The following is a 21,755-nucleotide window of genomic DNA, read 5'->3' on the forward strand; positions in this document are numbered from 1 at the left end:
GAAAAACTCTAGGGAATTGTTTAGATATATAGCAAGCAGAAAAAAGTATGATTATGGAAGAATGCCACTGATTGGTGAAAATGGATAGCCACTGTGAGGATATAGTTAAGATACTAAATGCTATCAGCTAATGCCTTTTTATTCCAGTATAGGGAGTAGTCAAGGCCGTTTAGCCCTATCTAACATTTGGAGACTGAGTGGGCAGTTCAGTTTCCACTGGCAGCCAATCAGAAATAGCTGGCCCAAGGCTATCCCTAATTAAGCGGCACACAGTGAAGAGAGACGACTCAACAAGTGCCGCCATCTCGTGGTCCCTAACACAATATATTTAATGTCTGAAATAATGTGGGTTCTATGGTCGATTTTCTTGAGTTTATGGGATGAAAAACCCAAGTTTTTGGAATTTCGTCTAGTCGATGACTAGATTTGAAACAAAGTCTACCTTCGTGCAGTCAAGCGCCGTCGTGTGCAAATGCCACATCCACTGAGCTACACAGGCTTTTAAGATACTAAATGAGCAGTTCATAAAAGTATTTCATCCTTGTCAATATAACAACATGTGGAATTTGAGTGTAGTGGAAAAAGAAGAGGTGAAACTAACTGTGAGTGAACAAGAGGTATATCAGTAAGTGAGTAAACTTGATGTTAATAAGTCTGTGGGATTGATGATATATTATATTACCACATGTTTTCAGGGAATGTGTCAAGGCATTGACATATTTGTATAATTTAAGTCTTGTGTTAGGCCAAGTTCCAAAGAAGTATACAGAGAGCAACAATGTATCTCTATGTAAGGGAGGTGACAGAACTCAAGCTGCAAATAATAGGCCAATCTGTGGTCAGATGTTGTGGTAATGTATTGGAGAAGTTAATAAGAATCAAGATCCAGAATTCAGTTGACAACAATGGGATTCTCTTTGTAATAATAAAATTAGTTTAATCCTTTATCCAAGTGTGAGCAAACAAAGTTTGCGCCTGAAAGTATCTTCAGGACTGGGTTAAGGTGGTACAATACCAGGGCAACTCGTTGCAAAGGTGGAGCAAGCTACCAACACTCCTATCTCAGTATCTCCTATAATATAACATATAATATAATATAATATAATATAATATAATACAAAACACATCTCCTTGCGGATATGTCTAATGTTATGCATTAAGGGAGGGGCCACTACCCAGACTAGTTTCGACCTTTATTGAGGTCTCTTCAGTGGGAGCCAGGCCCAAGTAGAGACAAGTAGAGATACCAGGCAGAAGCATTAGTAGGTCATCTCCACCTATAGGAGTTGCCAAATGGTGTGCCACCCTTTTTTAATAAATTACTCTGAATTTAGAGAAAGATGTTGAAAGTTTATTTTTCACTTGGTTAGAGTATAATAAAATTAGTTTAATCCTTTATCCAAGTGTGAGCAAACAAAGTTTGCACCTGAAAGTATCTTCAGGACTGGGTTAAGGTGGTACAACACCAGGGCAACTCGTTGCAAAGGTGGAGCAAGCTACCAACACTCCTATCTCAGTATCTCCTATAATGCAAAACACATCCCCTTGCAGATATGTCTAATATTATGCATTAAGGGAAGGGCCACTACCCAGACTAGTTTCGACCTTTATTGAGGTCTCTTCAGTGGGAGCCAGGCCCAAGTAGAGATACCATTCATAAATGTCCTTATAAGGACTGGCTTAAATGGGCGAAGCAAGAATGCTTTTTATCTTCCCCGTTATCTGTAGAGGACAGTGTAGGGATAAGGTGTTATTGGGCTATTAAAGCTCTGATCATGGCAGGAGGGTCACAGCAATAGCGGAGCCTCAGTTAGAACTTCATTGGCTACAGCATTGCCATCCGTTACCCTCCAAGGGTATGGTGGTTCTCACCGGTCATGTAGAGATACCAGGCAGAAGCATTAGCAGGTCATCTCCACCTATAGGAGTTGCCAAATGGTGTGCCACCCTTTTTTTAATAAATTACTCTGGATTTAGAGAAAGATGTTGAAAGTTTATTTTTCACTTGGTTAGAATATAATAAAATTAGTTTAATCCTTTATCCAAGTGTGAGCAAACAAAGTTTGCACATGAAAGTATCTTCAGGACTGGGTTAAGGTGGTACAACACCAGGGCAACTCGTTGCAACTGAGGAGACCTCAATAAAGGATGAAACTAGTCTGGGTAGTGGCCCTTCCCTTAATGCATAACATTAGACATATCCGCAAGGAGATGTGTTTTGCATTATAGGAGATACTGAGATAGGAGTGTTGGTAACTTGCTCCACCTTTGCAACGAGTTGCCCTGGTGTTGTACCACCTTAACCCAGTCCTGAAGATACTTTCAGGCGCAAACTTTGTTTGCTCACACTTGGATAAAGGATTAAACTAATTTTATTATACTCTAACCAAGTGAAAAATAAACTTTCAACGGGATTCTCTTTGGTGGATTTGCTAAGGGAAATCATGTTTTAGTAATCTGCTTACTTATTACAATAAGGTGACAGGTGTATTGGACAAGGGAGATGCATACACAGTGATATACTTAGATTTTATTATTATTATTATTATTATTAAGAGAGACCTCCAGGGAGTCAGGGGCTCATTGAGGGAGGCCAAATGCTATATGCCGACTATCATACTTATTCTTAAATTCATTTACACACACACACACAACATCTAATGGCAATCCATTCCAATCATGCACTACCCTATGAGAGAAATATCTAGCCCTCACCCCCTTCTTTGCGGCATTCATTCTCAGCTTCCAAGGAGCCCTCTTGTCCTTTCCCCACCCTCCATAAAATGAAAAATTCCATCAGCCGAAATCCTGTATGAGAAGTTTGTATGTCTCGATCATATCATTCCTGTTTGCTAGTGTCTGCAGTCTATAAATTCTTAATCTGTCTTCATAACCTGTATTCTACAATCCTGATATCATTTTTAAAACTCTCCTTTGCACACTCTCTACTGTATCAGAATCACAACAGAAACCAGGAGACCAGACCTAGTTTCATACAATAATCCAAGTGAGGTCTTATCAAGGCCTTGTAAAGAGGCAAAATGATATCCTTATCTTTACATGTCAAAGTTTGTTTAAGAATTGCAATTATCTTTTGAGTTGTATTTGCAATCTTTTTTCTACATAGCCCCTGAACTTCAATTTCCTATCTACTAACACTCCAAGATCCCTAGCCTGATCAGTTTATTCTGGCATAATCCCACCCATATAATACGACACTGAATATCTAATCATGCCAACGTTCATGACTTTGCATTGAACTGACATCCATTTTTTCATGCCCACAATTCCAGCCTATTTTATTATTACAGTAAACTTGATTTAACGGACCCCGATTCAACAGACCTCAGATTTAATGGATATAATTTGACAAATGAATACAGATAACGAAATAATTAATAAAAAAATAAATAAATAATACTATGATTAATTGGAAGTAATTGGCTGTGTTTATAAATTGCATCTTCGGATACATTCGCGTGCATTCATGATATTTCGTGCATACTCCTAAGAGTTCGCACATGTGCATGTGCTTTGGTTCGGTAGCATAGTGTCAATAGCATTGCTAACGCAAAACATGTGGTGTTTAGTTGGTGGAGTAATTGTTACTGGAGTAATTTTTAGTGTTAAACCGTTATTAATATCAGTTAATATGTCTGAGGTTAAAAGAAAACGAGTAAACTTGACGATAGCGCAGAAATAGTTGGAAAGTGGTGCATCTGTTGCTCATGTTTGTGAACTTTATAGAATGAAAAAGCAAACAGTTTTGGACATATGCAAAAATAAAGACAAACTTGCTCAGTTTTTGCTAAAGTATATCTATATATATTTTATATGTATAAAATATATAGCATTGGGAGCTCCACAAGTGGTTTCACTGTGGCAAATAAGAAATTTGAAGCTGGCCAAGCATAAGAATTTATGCTTGGCCAGCTTCGTTCAACAGCAGTCGTTCAAGTGGTTCGTTCAACAGCAGTCTAGTGGCATTGTTGAACTAAGATCGGTGCTGAAAAACTGGCACAACACATTGGCATACAGTTACAGGCGAGTGATGGGTGGCTTTGGGACTTTCATAAACGCCATGGCATTAAGAACAGCCTAACATGTGGTGAAGCACTGAGCACCGATATTGAACAAGTTGAGCCCTTCAGAAAATACATCAATGAAGTCATTGAATCTGATGGTCTTATTTTGTCTCAAGTTTACAATGTAGATGAGACAGACCTGTTCTGTTGTGTTCCTGAAAACACCATCGTGAACAAACATGAGATTAGCACACCTGGCCGATGGCACGTATTGCCTCAAGCTGATGGTAGTCAGAAGAGCAAGAAAGCGTTGCACTTTGAAGAATGTTATGAATCAGTTGCCTGTCATCTATTCCAGCTCAAGGAATAGATGATAGGCAACTTCTGACTAGTTTTTCAATCACTTCTTACCTGAAGTGCAAAACTACCGTCCTGAAAATCTCTCATGAACATGTAAAAGCTGTTTTACTTCTTGATAATGCATCAGCCCATTCTAATGCTGAGAAGTTGGTTAGTAGGAATGGAAGAATAAAATGTATCGTCCTTTTTCCAAACAGCACTTCTATAATACACCTATAGACCAGGGAGTCATTGTTGCCCGCAAGAGGTTGTATAAGAAGAAGTTTCTTGAAGAGGTTATGGTTGTTTTGGAGAATGAAAACAATCCTAAAGAAGATACAAGAAGAGCCAGGACACTTCAAAATTTGTGTGCATGCAATATCAAGTCCATCATCTTTAATTTTGCTGCCGCTTGGAAGGAGATTGACTAATGGCTAAACCAAGTTACTGAACAGGAATGAACCAGAATACGATTTCAGAGGTTTTGAAACCTCTGATTCCCACAAAACTTTGATGCGAGTTGGTGATAATGTCAGTGAGAATGACATTGAACAATGGCTAGACATTGATGAGGGTGACCCAGGCTACCAAATTCTCAGCTAGGAAGAGATTGCTGAAGATATTCTACAGAGCGATCAGGAGGTTGACAATGAGGAAGAAGAAGCGGTTCCAGCTGGTCCGAAACTATCCATGAATGACATCATCTCGTTCATAGGTGTATCTTCAGATCCAGAGGTGATTACTTATTACGAACATTTTCAGGTATTTCGATCATTAATTATTAAGAAACAGTATAAAAGTGAAAGGCAACTGAAACTTGATGCTTTTTTCAAGCCCAATCCTTAGTAAAATGGTATTTACATAAAAATGTTCTCATTAAAATATATTAATACTGTATCACTGAAAGTGTTTTATTTTCAATACCATTCCTAAAATTCGCGATTTAACGGACTTTCAATTTTACAGACAACCCTTAGCCCCTAATAGTCCGTTAAATCGAGAGTTTTACTGTATGTGACACCTTCCAGGGAGTCCAAAGACTCATTGATGGAGGGTTGCTACTCTACAACTCTGTCTCCACTACTCAATCCACCAACTACAACTACCTTCATCTACACCAACGCCATCTACTGCTAACCACCACCATCACCACTAGTATTTTCACAGACAATCACAAATATCCATGCCCACGGTGGGATTCGCACCTGCAGCCTTTTGGCTGGAGAGTGGATACATTAACCACTTGGCCAGCCTATTCAAATTATTCTGCAAGTACTGCATATTAGCAGCATTCCTGAATACCCTACCTATCTTTGCACCATCAGCAAATAGGTGTATGTTGCCTGTCAAATCCTTCCCAGTATCATTAATGTATAGATTGAATAACGGTGGACGAAGGACTGATCCTTGCGGTACACCACTAGTTACCTTGAATCTTGCAGACTCACATCCCCTGTATACACTTTTTGATATCTGTCAGTCAACTGTCCTCTTATCTACGCTAATATTTTATAATCCAAACCCATATACAGGTAGTCCTCGACTTACGACGGGCAAAATTATTATTATTAAAAATTCTCTAATTTAACTTTGCCGCCAGCATTTATTATTATTAAAAATTCTCTAATTTAACTTTGCTGCCAGCATATACATACATATATCACATTGCATTTGTATACACATCACAGTGTCGCCATTAGTCGACAAGCAAAGCCTATCACCAATACGCAATAGCCGCTGCTATGATTCATCCACTTATGACTTATCACAGCCTTTGGCACGTTAGTTGCTAATCAGCAGTCGAAGTGTTTGTTTTTCTCTCGTTGCAATTTTTGTATCTCGTCATAACCCTATCATGTCCAGTAAGAGAAGTAAAACTACTGATGAAAATTCCAACATAAAAAAGAAGGCGAGGAAAGCTTTAATTTTAGATGTTAAAATGAAGGTCATTAAAGCATATGACAAAGGAAAGAAAGTCGGTGAAATAGCACAAGAAGAAAAACTATCGCATTCAACTGTTTCAACAATCATAAAAGATAAATCAAGAATAATGGAGGCAGCTAAAGGGGCAGTTAATATGAAATGTATAGTTTTAACGAAAAAAAAGAAGGGCCAATTCATGAAATGGAGAAGCTTTTAATGATATGGATAGATGATCAAATCAACAAGAATATTCCTCTCAGTTTGTTTACGATTCAAACAAAAGCACGCAGCCTATTGACAATTAAGGAAACAACAAGAAGATAAATACAGCAAGTATACATTTAATGCTAGTAAAGGTTGGTTTTATTGATTCAAAAGCCAATTTAACTTATATAAAATACAAATAACAGGAGAAGCCGCTAGTTCCGATTTTGAAAGTGCCGAAATTTTCAAGGAAAATCTGAAAGAGATGAAGAAAGATGAAGGCTATTTGCTAGAGCAGATTTTTACCGTAGATGAAACCGGACTGTTCTGGAAAAGAATGCCATAACGAACTTACATTCACAGAGAAGTTACGTCGGCACCTGGTTTTAAGGCATTTAAAGATAGGATTACGATTCTTCTTGTAGGAAATGCTGCTGGTTTTATTTTAAATTAAAACCATTTCTTGTTTACCATTCACAAAACTCCAGAGCTTTGAAAAAAACATCGACAAGAATAAATTGCCAGTTTATTACAGGACTAATCATAAGGCTTGGATGACAGTTGTTTTATTCGAAGACTGGTTCTTAAATTGTTTTATTCCAGAAATACGTGCCTACTGTCTTGAAAAAAACATTCCTTTTAAAATTCTATTGCTGCTTGAAAATGCTCCAGGACATCATCTTCACATCGGCAATTTGAATGAAAATATACATGTGATGTGTCTACCGCCCAATACAACAGCTGTGATTCAACCTATGAATCAAGGTTCAATTGCTACATTCACGACATATTACCTGAAAACTACATTTTCTCAAGCAATAACAGCAACGGACGACGATGCTATAACATTACGTGATTTTTGGAAAAATTGCAATATTAACCAATGTATCCAGAACATTGGAACTTCATGGAAGGAAGTATTGGAACAATGTATGCAAAGAATTTGGAAGAAGTTACTACTGCAGGAGACACTTGAAGAGTACGATGAACATAGTATGTTAGAACAAATTGGTGAAGAAATCATTGAAATTGCAAGTAAACTGGATTTAGAAATCAATATTACCGCTATGGAAGAATTTGCAGATCACGAAGAAGGTGAACTGACTGATCAAGACTTGATTTTCCAAAACAAAAGAGTTGTAGAAGAAGAAAGGAATAATGAGAAAGATGAAGAAGAGAAATCGTGAAAAAAATTCGCTGTAAAAGGATTTGCTGAAGTATTTTCTAAACTAAATCAAGGACTTAAGCTACTCGAAAATATGGATCTAGACACTGATCGCTTCAATCAAGAATTAACAAAAGTCTAAAAGCAAATTCGAGAAGCAGTCAGATGTTATCACAAAATATATGAAGAAAAAAAGAAAAAAATCCAACAGATAACATTAACCAATTTTCTGATTAAAAAAGATACTCCCGATCGCGAGAAATAACTATATCGTCCAAATAAGTGACAGTTACTCACCTGTTTAATTAAAGACACTGTTAATAAGTTTTTTTGTTTATGTTAACTAATATTTAAAGGAATTTCAAATTAAAGTAAGTGCACCATTTTTGATATGTGTTTATGTATTTTTTTCTTAAATTTTTCTTTCTGAATTTTGTATTTATGTATTTGTATGTGCTAATAAATAATTTATAAATGTTTATGTAAGTTTATACATTTTTCACCATTTAAGTTATATAGAAACCTAATTTATGAAAATATTATAGCAGAAATCAAACAAATCAAGAATTAACAAAAGTCCTCGACTTACGTCAGAATCGACTTACGACTTACGAGGACTACCTGTACTTCAATTTATGTAACAGCCTTCCATGCTGTATTCTGTCAAAAGCCTTAGCATAATCTAAAAGTATCATAGTGTATCCCTTCCCCTTGTCTAGTTTAATGGTAACATTATTATAGAATGTGAGCAAGTTGCTAAGACATGACCTTTCCTTAATAAACCCATGCTGTTCATTGTAAAGTAGAGATTCACTGTCATCCCATTCTGAATGCAATGTCATCCCATTTCTGAATGAACTCTAACTAATTTTTCCAAAATCTTCACCATGAGCTGCTGATTGGTAAATAGTTGGATACATCGGTCTTTGCACCATCCTTGTGCAATGGGATTATGATACATTCAGTCTTTCCTGCTCTGAGGCCTGGTTGGCTGACTGGTTAGTATATCCGCTCTCCACCCGAAAGAATGCAGGTTCAAATCTCACCGTGTGCAGGGATGTTTGTGATTGTCTGAAAATACTAGTGCTGGTGGTGGGCAGTAGATGGCTTTGGTGTAGATGATGGTAGTTGCGGTTCACTGTAGTTGGTGTATTGAGTGGTGGAGACGGAGTTGTAGAGCAATTACTCTCACTCGATGAGTCTTTGGACCCCTTTGAGGTGTCATGTAACAATAATAATAATTATATAGCCTGGTCAAAGGAATAGCCAGTTCTGTAGAACACTCTTTTCCCCATCAGTCTCTATTGCTGAATTCTTATTCAGTTTGTGCAACAGCTCTAATACCTCCTCTTCACAAGAGGTGGCAATGAACTCAATGTTGCATACACTAAGTTGATAGCTTTTAGCAAAATGGGCACTAATTAGTTAAACAACCTCTTCTGCATCTGTCACCCTCTCAGCATCTGCATTCAAAAAAGTTATTCTTTCATATTTGTTCTTTCTTTTACTTGCAGCATATTGATAGAATTCTTGTAGGTTTCTTTTCATACTCAGACTCAGCTTTCCATACTATAGTTGTGAATCTTCTGACCTCCTGCTTATAATTTTCATTACGGGCATCATCCTTATGCAGATGGTATTTCTTCCACATCATCCATTTCTTACAAATCTCTTACTTAATAAGATTACGCATCCATTTGACTCCTATCCTATTTATTCTTCAAACACTTGGGACACATTCTGATATTGCATCATTTAAGTATTTTTTAAATGCTTCCCATGCACTGTCAATATTGTTCCCATCCAGCAGCTGATACCATTCTGCTGAACTTAGGATACTCCTCAGTTGATCATAATTTCCCACTTTGTAGTGTAACCTTTTCTGAATAGAACATTCATAACCATAGTCACTTCCCGAGTGAGTACTGCATGATCACTGTCACCAACCAGAGGCATAATAGTTATGTGTTTAGCTGAAACACTCTCTGACACTATAATCATATCTAACACTCTTTGACCTTGAATTCCTTCTGTCACATGCTGCTTGTGGAAGTTGTCTGACAACAGCTCAAGAAATTCAGATTTATTCTTCTCATTAGATTTTACTGCTACCCTATCAATATTTAGATAATTAAAGTCTCCCATTATGGTTACTCTTTTCGCTCCCATCATTTCTATGTGGTGGTGCATTTCTTCACTAGCAACTGATCCACCAGTTCTGTAACAACACCCCATTATGTAATGATCTTGTTAGATTCCACCTCATGCCAGATGGCTTCAAATTCACTGCCACATGAAATACTGTTACTAGTACTACAATCATAGTTATCAACACTAACTGGATTCAAGTCATCCATCATTAGCAGCACATCCTGTCCTCTCCTGTTCTGTCTAAAAATACTGTAACCTTTACACTTGATACCAGTCAATATGTCTGATTCTGATAGCCAGTTCTCATTAATGCCTATAATTTGAGTTCCCAACATATTAACCAAGGCAACAAACCTCTACCCCCCCCCCTTTTGTGAAGGCTTTTGATAGATTGCCATTATCTTAATTTTTCTTCCAACTCACATTATTGTTCTTGATAATGATGACTTTCTTCTGTCAGCTTTTTAGTAGATTATATTATATCTACTCATTCTAGTGATGCTTCTGTTTTTATTTTCTAATGCTACAGTAAATAATAGAAAATGTTATTGCTCTGGTAGTATTCAAAATATTCAAAATTTTGGTAATATTCTAAAGTTACGGGAGATATGCGTGTGTGTGTAGAGCTGTGGATGATGGGATAATTATAAGGCAGTTCTTGAAATTGCATAAAGTTCTCATGAGTGAGGAAAAAGTGATGATATTTTGCATGGGAAGTGGTGAGTGAGTAAGTATATTACTGGAATTGGTTATTATACGTGTGCTGATAATACTCTTATTTTTTAAGTTGTGTTGTTGCTTAATAACAAACCTTGAGGTGCAGTCTAATAATACTTAATAATAAAATATTTAATTAATATTAATATCTCTGTTTTGTATTTCCTAAACTCCTTATCATGAATCACTGTTAATAAACAGGTTGTTTGAAATGATAGTAGAAAATAGTGAAGGGAATGAAAACAGTTGTAGTACTTCTTGATAGAATATGTTGATGCAATAGGATGAAATATATGTAATGAGTGTGAGCAGTTAAATTATTATAATGCAAATGTTAAAAAATAAATACCTTTATGATTCTTTTTGTTTGAATGAAATATTATTACAACTTCTCCCAAATTGCCTTTACCTGAGAGGATGTGGGAGTGTTACTAAAATTTTAAAAGGGATATGCAGGTCCTGAAAGTTTGGAAAGCTCAGACCTACAATAATATTAATATTGTATATTATTTATTATTATTTTTATTCATGTATCAAATACTAAAAGTCTGTTTCATTTTTTTTAGAAATACAGGCTAGTTACAAAGAATTACCTTCATCAAGGAAGAGATGGATATGATGCCTTGAAGGAATGTGAACTTTTAGTAAGTAAAATTATTAATATTAACTTCAGAAGACTTTTTGATCTCTAAAAAACCAAAGTGCTTTAATTTTCAGCCAGAATAATGACAATCTGTTGTAATCTTTGACTTTGTATTTACCATTATTTATAATATCACTTTTATCTTTTCATAACTACAGTCTGTAGCAAATTAGTAGGGAATACAGGAATAGTTTGTTGTTGAATTTTTTGTTTGACTTCAGTTGATACTTTTTTGTTAGTTTGTTATGGTGTTTGCTATAGTGAGAATCAGTTATATTGTGTAACTAAGAGTGACTTTAGGAATAAAGAGAGGGCATGATGCAGAAAAGATGATAGTTATAGTGGGTACAAATGGCCTGAGTGGTGGTATTAATTGGGTAGCAAAAGATTTAAAAACATTGTTAGATATCGTGAAGAAGAAAAGTTTCAAAAGGAGGATAGTGTGTGTTGCCTCATTTTGGCAATTATGAGTTAAGTAAACGATCAATGATAATGAATGATATGATTGCAAGAATGTGCAAAAAAAGAGGTCTGGAATTTGTTGATGTCTGGAGTGTGTTTGAAGGTAAAAGACAGCTGTATGCAAGAGATGGGTTGCATTTGAACATGGAAGGTCATAAGAGATTGAAGAAGTTACTGTTTTCTGAACAAGATGAAGTCATTGGGCAGGGAAACTAAAATTGAAAATGTTGAGTGTAAGAGGGAGAAACTTATCAAATTAAACATATTTGGTCATTTGAAAGTTAAGCATAAAAAACTTATTGTTTAATGCTGACCATATTCAAATATTTTAACATTCTTTGCCTACCAGTTTTGCTAGCAAACTGTCTAGCTTTTTCAAGGCATTGACAGAAAAGTATAAAAAATACTAGTAAATGCAAATTGAAAGGAACATAAAAACATTGTAAACACTCTAGTAGCTAAGGTTGCACATTTGCATGACAGAGACTGAGTGGACTTATTGTTCTTAATCATTATCATGCATGCAGCATGTTTGTTGTAAACGCATAATGTGATTACTAGCTAGCTGTAGTTCAGATAGATTTAGAGAGAGAGAGAGAGAGAGAGAGAGAGAGAGGATGAGGTTTTTCCATGAACTGTTAAGAATAGTACCCTGGTTTCTGTTGAGGTTTCTGTCAGTTTTTAACACTACTGCTGCTTCCTTGAATAAATAACATCTATAATCGTCATCTAAATACAGCATGGAGATATTTTGCCACTCTATCGTGTGGTTAGATGTACAGAAATGATGTCTAAGCCGGAAGAAATACTTTTGTTGTGGTTTACATTACCAACGTGCTCTATCTGTCTGATCTCCAAATTCCGTGAAGTTTGTCCGATGTAGGCGAGACCACAGGAGCAAGGAATGTAGTATACTCCTGGATATTTGTAGAATGGCACCTTGTCTTTTGGTGATCCTAAAAAATGTTTAATACTGGTGATTGGTTTGAAGATCACTCTGATGTTGTGGACGACTTTTAGTATTCTGGTTATTTGATAAGAAATTGACTTGATGAAGGGAATCACTACAGTAGAAATGTGCTGGGAGTTTGGTTCTTCTTCTTGTCTGGGGTTGTCACCATATAGATATTTTTTGATGATGTTCAGAGGGTATCCTTGTGATAATGTTTTGGCTATTATTGAGATTTCAGTCTGTGTATCCTCCTCTTCTGATATAAACTTATGTGCTCTATTTTTCAACATATGGATAATGCTTAGTTTGTGTATCTTGTGATGGTTAGAAGTATAATGAAGGTATCTTCCAGTGTCTGTCGGCTTTCTGTAAATAGATAAATGAACACTATTTGATTGTGGAAAAACTTTTATTGGGATTATATTGATCAAGTGTATATAATAAACAACTAAGTTATACCAACTAGTTTCACCAACTAAGTCTGTTGGCATCTTCAGGGTACATAACTGATGTAAGGCACTAAAAAGTAAAAAACTGTTACAAACTAAAATCAACCGATTCAAATTATATTAAACAAAGAACAGAGCGCGTACAATACATTCATAGAGCGTGGATGATCTCACTTGTTGTTATTTAGGAACGTTCTATAGTTGGCACTATAATTCAGTTCTGGCGAGTTGAAAGATCTGATAAGGGTTTTCCAGATCACGGGCAAGATTAGTCCTTGGTTCCTGTTAAGGTTTTGTGTACAGCGGGCAACTGTTGTGGCCTCCTTAAAAATTCCGGAGCGGAAGTCCTCCTCCATGTAAGGAATTGTGCTTCTATCCCACTCTATGGTATGGTTCGTTCTTGAGAAATTAAAAGCTAAACCCAATTTTTCTTCTCTGTTATTATTGATGTCACCTATATGTTCTTTTTGCCTAATTTCAAGGCTCCTTGAAGTTTGGCCGATGTAATTCAACCTGCACGAGCATGGTACGTTATAAACTCCAGCATATTTGGAGAAAGGATGGCTATCTTTTGGAGATCTTAAGAATTGTCTAATCGTTTCTGTGGGTTTAAAGGCCACTCTTATTTTATGTGGTCTAAGGAGTCTAGCAATCTTATTTGAAACTGTCCCTAAGTATGGAATGACGATGGTAGAAATATAACGTACATCATCTTGTTGTCTTTGTCGGGGTTCAGAGAAAAGTATCTTGTGGACGAGTCTTCGAGGAAATCCATTCATGATAAGTGACGTTATTTACATTTCACTTCCTCACACCATATTTCTCAGAAACTTAGTATTGTACACATGTTGAAGAACCGAGTCCTAAGCGGAAGTCCTCCTCAACATGGAGGAGGACTTCCGCTCCCGAATTTTTAAGGAGACCACAACAGTTGCCCGGTGTACACAAAACCTTAAAAGGAACCAAGGACTAATCTTGCCCGTAATCTGGAAAACCCTTATCAGATCTTTCAACTCGCCAGAACTGAATTATAGTGCTAACTATAGAACGTTCCTAAATAACAACAAGTGAGATCATCCACGCTCTATGAATGTATTGTACGCGCTCTGTTCTTTGTTTAATATAATTTGAATCGGTTGATTTTAGTTTGTAACAGTTTTTTACTTTTTAGTGCCTTACATCAGTTATGTACCCTGAAGATGCCAATAGACTCAGTTGGTGAAACTAGTTGGTGTAACTTAGTTGTTTATTATATACACTTGATCAATATAATCCCAATAAAAGTTTTTCCAGAGCTTTATGGTCAAGAAAATTAAACGATTTTTAACCATTTGATTGTCTTTTTATCAAGATGTCTAGAAAATGCAGATGGTTGTTGTTTTCAACTTCCAGAGTGAATTTTATCTTGTTATGTATGGAATTGATTTTATTCACAAACGATTTTAGGTTTCCTAAGCTATCTTGCCATATAATGAAAATATCGTCAACATATCTCCACCATATAGATGGTCTAGGGGAGATTGTTGAGAGAATTTCTTTTTCAAGTTTTTCCATGAAAAGGTCTGCACAATATGGTGATAGTAGACTTCCCATTGCTAGGCCTTCTAATTGTTGGTATATGGTGTTATTAACCTTGAAGAAATTAGACTGAAAGCAGTGTTTAAACATCTGTGTGATGTCTAGAGGAAAGAGGTCTTGAATGATGTTTATTACCTCTTCTACTGGTACATGCTTAGCCAAAAGGTAAGTTGGGGATGATCTTCCATCAACGATTGGACTGAGAGGTATATCCTTTTTATGTATTTTAGGTGTCCCATATAGTCCGGGAGTAATGGGATGTGAGGATTTTATTCTTCTCTTCACCTCTTCTGGCAAAATGTTGCAATTACAGATTAGTTGGTTTGTTTCATTGTGATTTTTTATGGTGGGATCTTTGTCTAGGATCTTATAGGTAGAGTTGTCTGATAGTAATACGTTTAACTTATCATAATAGTATTTCCTCATTTGGAAGGAGAAAATATCACGTGGCAAAAAGGAAATGGAATTCATACATCTTCTAAGAGATAATTACTTGAAACAGCACATAACTGAAGGGACTCATGGTGTGAGAGTGTTGGACCTGGTCATTGGCTCAGAGGGCATATGCATACATAAGGTGTCCTCGTCACTTCCAGTTGGTGAGAGCGATCATGTGGTATTGATTTGGGAGGTTGCAAAATTTGTGGATTTCTCTCTTAATAAGGGATATATATGGAACTACAGGTTAGATAATTATAACAAGCTTCAGAGTGAGCTCACAGCCGTCTCATGGCAGAACATTTGCAGGGGAAAGATTTTAGCAGCGCATGGGATATCTTCAGCGGGTATCTGAGGACGGCAATAGCAGAATTATTCCCATTGTAAAATCTTGCATAGAAGGACTTCGTACAACAATTCCTTATATGCCGATTTTACTAGAAAATGAAAATCCATACAAAATACATGTGGTTAATTAGCATTTTTTTATGTTTATGTAGTATGGAAATAACTTGGAGTAAACTGTTAAATATTGTGACTGCCAAATTTCTGTAAGGAACAAAGAAAGTTAAGTGTAAATGTAATTGTGACAAAGAAATATTCCAGACGGATTAGCTTATGACCTAAGGCAATCACTATTGTGAAGGTCAAGTATGCATGGGGTTTCCTGCCTTAATGCAGCAACATCAAGGTGGCCGGGAAAGCTCTTCCAAGAAAAACCCAGGGGAATGAATCAGTGGCAGTTCCTAGGTCAAAGGAAGAGAATAAAAGGAGGGGATCGATAGATCGAGGCTCCCTTTCCCGCAGGTAGTTGAGAATGCTCTTTCTTGTTGGTGGCTTAGGCATGCACTTTTTGGTTTTGTTCATCGCCTCTATTCAGACACTGTTCTGGCTCTGTCGTTTCCAGTCCTCGATGCAAGGAATTCCAGTATGTCTTGCCGATTCAAGGTCGCAGATCCATGTCCTGCCAACAGACGCTTGGAAGTAATAGAAGGCTCGATTATGCAGAACGACGGTCAGTTCTGGAATTCCAGCCGCCAAGTTTCCTAAAGGTCTCCGCTGATGAAATGTCTTCGATATCGTAAAAGACGCTCGATAGTGAGCTATATTGGAAGGTAAAAGATGAAGATAACGATCTAAAGGATCTACTATTGCAGACTAGATGACCAAAAAGTAAGGCCTTGTATAGGAATTTTCTAGAGGTGAAATTTGTGGCAGAAATTACTCTTCTACTGAAATTTTGTTAGAGTTAAGAACAGTAATAAGGACTCTAGGATAATGAGTTAAATATTTTTGAAATATCCTGCTGAGATATGTGTGTGTGTTAAGACAGAGTTGATATATGTGATGGTTTGGAGTGTGAGATATAATGTAATGTCTGAGTTAAAATATGATGTAGTATGCACAAGTCTGTTTTAGTGTAGGAATAATTAGTGCATTAGACCAATTGTTTAAAGCTAGGTTAATTAATTTGAATCCAAGCTAATATTGCTGAAAGGTATTGAGCCTGAGAGGTTTTTAATGTTTAGTGTTAACTTTTAGTGTATATTTAATTAGCTTGAATAAATTGTTTTGTTTGTCAAATAATTTTCCTGATTCCTGCATGCCAATGCACTGTTCATAAAAATCGAATCTGTGTGACCTAGAGCAGTGGTCTCCAAACTTTTTTGATTGCGTACCCCCAAGACAGAAAAAATAAATAGCACATATACCCCCAATTGATTGAGCAAAATTCTGTTGTAATAAGTATTATAAAGAGGAAATATGCCTTGTTGGATTGAGAATTACATGTCTTCAAACATCATTCAAAGAATTGTAAAGATTTGTGTTCATGTGCAGGATGTTTAGTTTTTAAGTGTCTTACTAATAACGATGGTTTCATACTTCCATTACATAGCGTCTCATAGCACAATACGAGGTTCATTGTTGACTATCATCGATGTAAATCCCCATTTCAAGTAGTCTTCTTGATAATTTCAAACTTTCTTGGGCAAGGTTTTGTTAAGTTTCGATTAATGTTTTTATCACTTAATTTGACTGATAATGAACTTGTTTGAATAGAAGAATCAATCAATCATATCTTTTCCTTGTTGTTCGTCTAATGTAGAAGTACTATCATAATTATCTTCAATTCACGTTTTCTTTGGAGGAAATGTTTTTAACCATTTATCCATTTTGTGAGGGTTAATTTGTAAAATTTAAATATAATTCATTTACTATTGATAATATCAAACACTTTTAAAAAATGTAAGCAATTTTGATAATATTAATTCACTATTTCTAGTGTAAACGTAAAAGTAAGCACAAAAAGGTGTTAGAATTGCACAGAAACAATATATGCTAAAAAATTGTTAAACTTACTAGTAATTATTATTATTATTATTATTCAGGCCTCCAAGGAGTCAAAAGACTCATCGAGGGAGGTCCTTCCTAAGACATAAAGTCTGTCAAGACTCATCGAGGGGAGGTCCCCCCCTGAGAAACACAAAGTCTATCATACCACTCTTTAAACTCACTGACCGTTCTCGCTCCCACCACTCCATCAGGCAATGCATTCCACGGCTCAACCACCCTCCACACAAAGAAACCACTCCTTACCCTCTTGCTTACAGTTTCCTTTCGTAACTTCCAGGGATGGCCTCTTGTCATCACTCCTTCCCGCTGTTCAACCAAGCGAAAGAACTCCCCAGTGTCAACCCTGTAACCACCTCTCAAGAGTTTAAAAGTTTCAATCATATCACCCCTCCTTCTTTTATCCACCAAACTTTGCAGTCCACGCTCCTTCAGCTGATCCTCATAACTAACATTGTACAGTCCCGACACCATCTTTGTTATCTGCATTTGTACCCTTTCCACAGTTAATTTATCCCCTTCAAATCCTGGGGACCAAATCTGAGAAAAATAGTCCAAGTGTGGTCTGATCAGAGACTTATACAACGGAATGATAACCCTCTTATCTCTGCAGCTCAGTGTCCTTCTCATAATAGCAGCAATCCTCTGTATTACCTTCACCACCTTTGCAATATGTCCCCTAAACTTCAGGTTTCTATCAATCATCAACCCCAGATCTCTTGTCTCCCCTAATTCCTCCAGTATAACTCTTCCCATAGAGTATGCAGCATCCCATCGATGTTTCCCAAACCTCAAGACCTTACATTTTGCTGCATTAAACCGACAACCCCAATTCATTTGCCCATCTATCTAGCTTATTTAAATCCTCTTGCAGGGCTACCACATCTGTACTATTACTAATAATCCTTCCCAGCTTCGCATCATCCGCAAACAACTGAATATCCCCCTGCAATCCACTGGCTATGTCATTGATATAAAGATTAAACAATATAGGTCCTAGTACTGAGCCCTGTGGGACCCCACTTGTAACCCTCTGCCTCCTGGAAACTGCTCCACCATACACAACTCTCTGATACCTATCAGACAGCCAATCCTGAATCCAGTTGACCAATCTGACATCCAGACCCATGTGCTGCAACTTAAATATCAGCTTATCATGTGGCACCCTGTCAAATGCCTTCGCCAAGTCTAAGAAAATTGCAGTATATGCCTTTCCCTCATCTAATGTTCTTGAAACTTTATTATAAAAGGCTAGCATATTGCTAAAACAAGAGCGTCCTTTCACAAATCCATGTTGATTCTCACAGATAACATTACCCTCATCTGCCCAATGCTGTATACAGTCCCTCACTACTTTCTCCAAGATCTTAACAACTACTGATGACACACAGACTGGCCTATAATTAGACACTTCCAGTCTGTTACCACCTTTATGCAATGGCACTATCTTACCTTCCTTCCATTCCCTGGGCACCTTTGCCAAAGCCAGACTCTCATTGAAAAGCCACGTTAAAGGCACTGTCAATTCCCTAGCACATTCTCTCAAAACTCGTGGTGAAATACCATCCAGTCCCACAGCTTTACTGACATCCAGAGTACTCAGTATCTGAAACACACTCTCCTCCTGTACCTCCAGACCTTGAACCAGTCCTATCCCTCTAGCATTAAAACTGACTCCTCTAGGATGAAATACTCCAATAAAGTAGAAAGTATTTTTAACTTGGGTATAGTTATGTTAATGATACCAAGCAATTTTAAACCTGGTTTTACTCCATTTTTCCCAAGTAAGCAAACAGACAAAAATGTCAAGTTTGTGCCTGCAATTGATGCAAGACTAGCTGATCCCACAGATAGTGCAAGATCAAGGCAACTCGTGGTAAAGGTGGAGCAAGCTCTGATCACTAATCTTAATATTTACCCTTAATGCCAAAACACATCTCCAAGAAGGGGATGTATGATGTTATGTATTAAAGGCAAAGGGCCACTACCCAGACCGGTTTCGACCTTTATTGAGGTCTCATCAGTGGGAGCCAGGCTAGAAATACCAAGATTGAGTAATGCAGAGCTTGTAAGTATTTTACCAAAACAAGTTACCATAAGGTGTTATAACCTTATTAAATAAAAATCTCAGGAGGAGATATGAATGTAGAAAGTATTTTTCACTTGGGTATAGTTATGTTAAAGATACCAAGCAATTTTAAACCTGGTTTTACTCCATTTTTCCCAAGTAAGCAAACAGACAAAAATGTCAAGTTTGCGCCTGCAATTGATGCAAGACTAGCTGATCCCACAGACTACCTGTGGGATCAGCTAGTCTTGCATCAATTACAGGCGCAAACTTGACATTTTTGTCTGTTTGCTTACTTGGGAAAAATGGAGTAAAACCAGGTTTAAAATTGCTTGGTATCTTTAACATAACTCCAATAAAGTGTTCATTGAACAATTCCACTATGTCCTCTGCATCAGTCACTCTATTCCCATTTTTATCCCACAATATCATTCTTCCACAGTCATTTCTCCTCCTACTGGCCACATAGCTAAAAAATTCCCTAGGATTTTCTTTGGATCTTAGGGCCAATCTCCTCTCATATTCCAGTTTCGCTTTCCTTACCACACTAGTCACTCTTCTGGCCTGTGTCTTATATTCCTCATGCATCTCTTCACCTGTCTCCTTATATCTCTTCCATAGCCTCTTTTTCAGATGCAATTCTTGTTTAATATTGTTTGTCATCCACTTTACTCCAAATTGTGTCCTCTTCTTCACTCGTGGTATACAACTTATCATTGCTGATAACAAATATTCTTTCACAATGTCCCACGCACTGGTGATATCCCGGCCTTCCAATTCCTCTCTCCATGAAACTTCCCGAAGTTGACGTCTAAGACTATTATAATCACCTGCCTTATAATTCCACATAAGTTCCTGTCTCTTTGATACTCCTGCATGTCTATTCATTTTCCAAGTCAACACCACATGGTCACTCTCTCCAACTGGTGGGAGAGACATCAACTCAGTTATTATCAACTCTTCTGATGCTATAACCAAATCCAAAACTTTTGAACCTCTTGTTCCCTCTGTTACATGTTGCCTAAGACATTTGTCCCTCAAGAATTCTAGAAATTCCATTCCCCTATTGCTACATGCATCTTCCTCTCTCCAATTTATACTACTGAAGTTAAAATCTCCCATAACAATCATTCTTCTTGTACTTGCCAAACTTAGCTGTCTGAACATCTCCTGGTCCTCATCCTCTGTGCTCCTGGGTCTGTAGCAACACCCCACTAAATATCCTGGCTTGCCTACCTCTACCTCACACCATATGCTCTCAAAATCATTTGTCTCACTTCCTTCCAAATTCTCCACTCTTAGAGGACATAGGTCATCACTTATCATAAGCAGTACCCCACCACCACGCTTTCTCCTCCTATCCTGACGAAAAATGCTATACCCAGCAACTTCTATTCCTGTTGTTATATCCCCTTCTGTCAACCACGTCTCAGTGATCGCAATAATTTTTGGCCAGGCTGATGCTATCTGCGCCACCAATTCCTCTCCCTTATTCCGGATACTCCTGGCATTAGTATAAAGCATATAAATGCCATTGTTTCTATACCCAGCATTATCCCTTCTAGACTCCACTGGGCTCAGTGTTACCTGACATTGTCTCCCTTCTCCCAAGTATCCATTCCCACAAGAGGCCACCCCTGCTATCATCCTCCCTGGGACACACTGACTCGTTCAGAACAGCAATCTCTCCAGATGCCTACGTCCTTCCTCATTCAAATGTAAACGGTCTCTCGCATACAATTCCTCTCTTTCCTCAAACGCACTCCAAGCATCCACATATACCAGTCCTCTCTTGTCACACGTTCTCGCTATTATGCCATTCAATATCACCGCTCTTCTGCTCAGCTCATTATTATCATACCTAGGCAACACACATACTATTTTTCCTCTCTCTGTCTTCTTCCGTACAGTCTCAAGCAAAAATCTCATATCTCTCGCTGCCCGACTTACATTACCACTCAAGTCATTCGTTCCTACCATCACAATCATCTCATCCACCCTTTCACCTCTCTTAATTGCCATAGCCACCCTTTCTATTGTTCCTCCTGGCAAACACTCCTCACGCATCCTATCTTGAACACCACGGATCATTGAGTCGCCATACATTATACCTCTTACCATTCCCTCGCTCCTATTGTTTCCATTCTCTCGTCTTCTAGCATTCCCATACCTCTCTCTCATTTCATCTCTCCTACCGTTTCCATTCTCTCCTCTTCTAGCACTTCCATATCTCTCTCTCATTCCGTCTCTCCTACTGTTTCCATCCTCTCGTCTGCTAGCATTCCCATA

General features: G+C 37.4%; 1 protein-coding gene across 1 annotated transcript in view; it reads left to right on the forward strand.

Moving 5' to 3' along the window:
• LOC150103475 (uncharacterized) overlaps positions 1 to 21,755 on the forward strand; it is a 384,849-nt gene that overhangs the window by 239,265 nt on the left and 123,829 nt on the right. Inside the window, exon 11 of the mRNA XM_090397834.1 lies at positions 11,091 to 11,168. Coding sequence (XP_090253960.1) covers positions 11,091 to 11,168 — 78 coding nt within the window. The remainder of the gene's footprint in view (positions 1 to 11,090; positions 11,169 to 21,755) is intronic.

This window comes from Typopeltis vanoorti, chromosome 9 (assembly GCF_054136105.1).
Source record: "Typopeltis vanoorti isolate ZY-2024b chromosome 9, IOZ_Tvanoo_1.0, whole genome shotgun sequence".
NCBI lineage: Eukaryota > Metazoa > Arthropoda > Arachnida > Uropygi > Thelyphonidae > Typopeltis > Typopeltis vanoorti.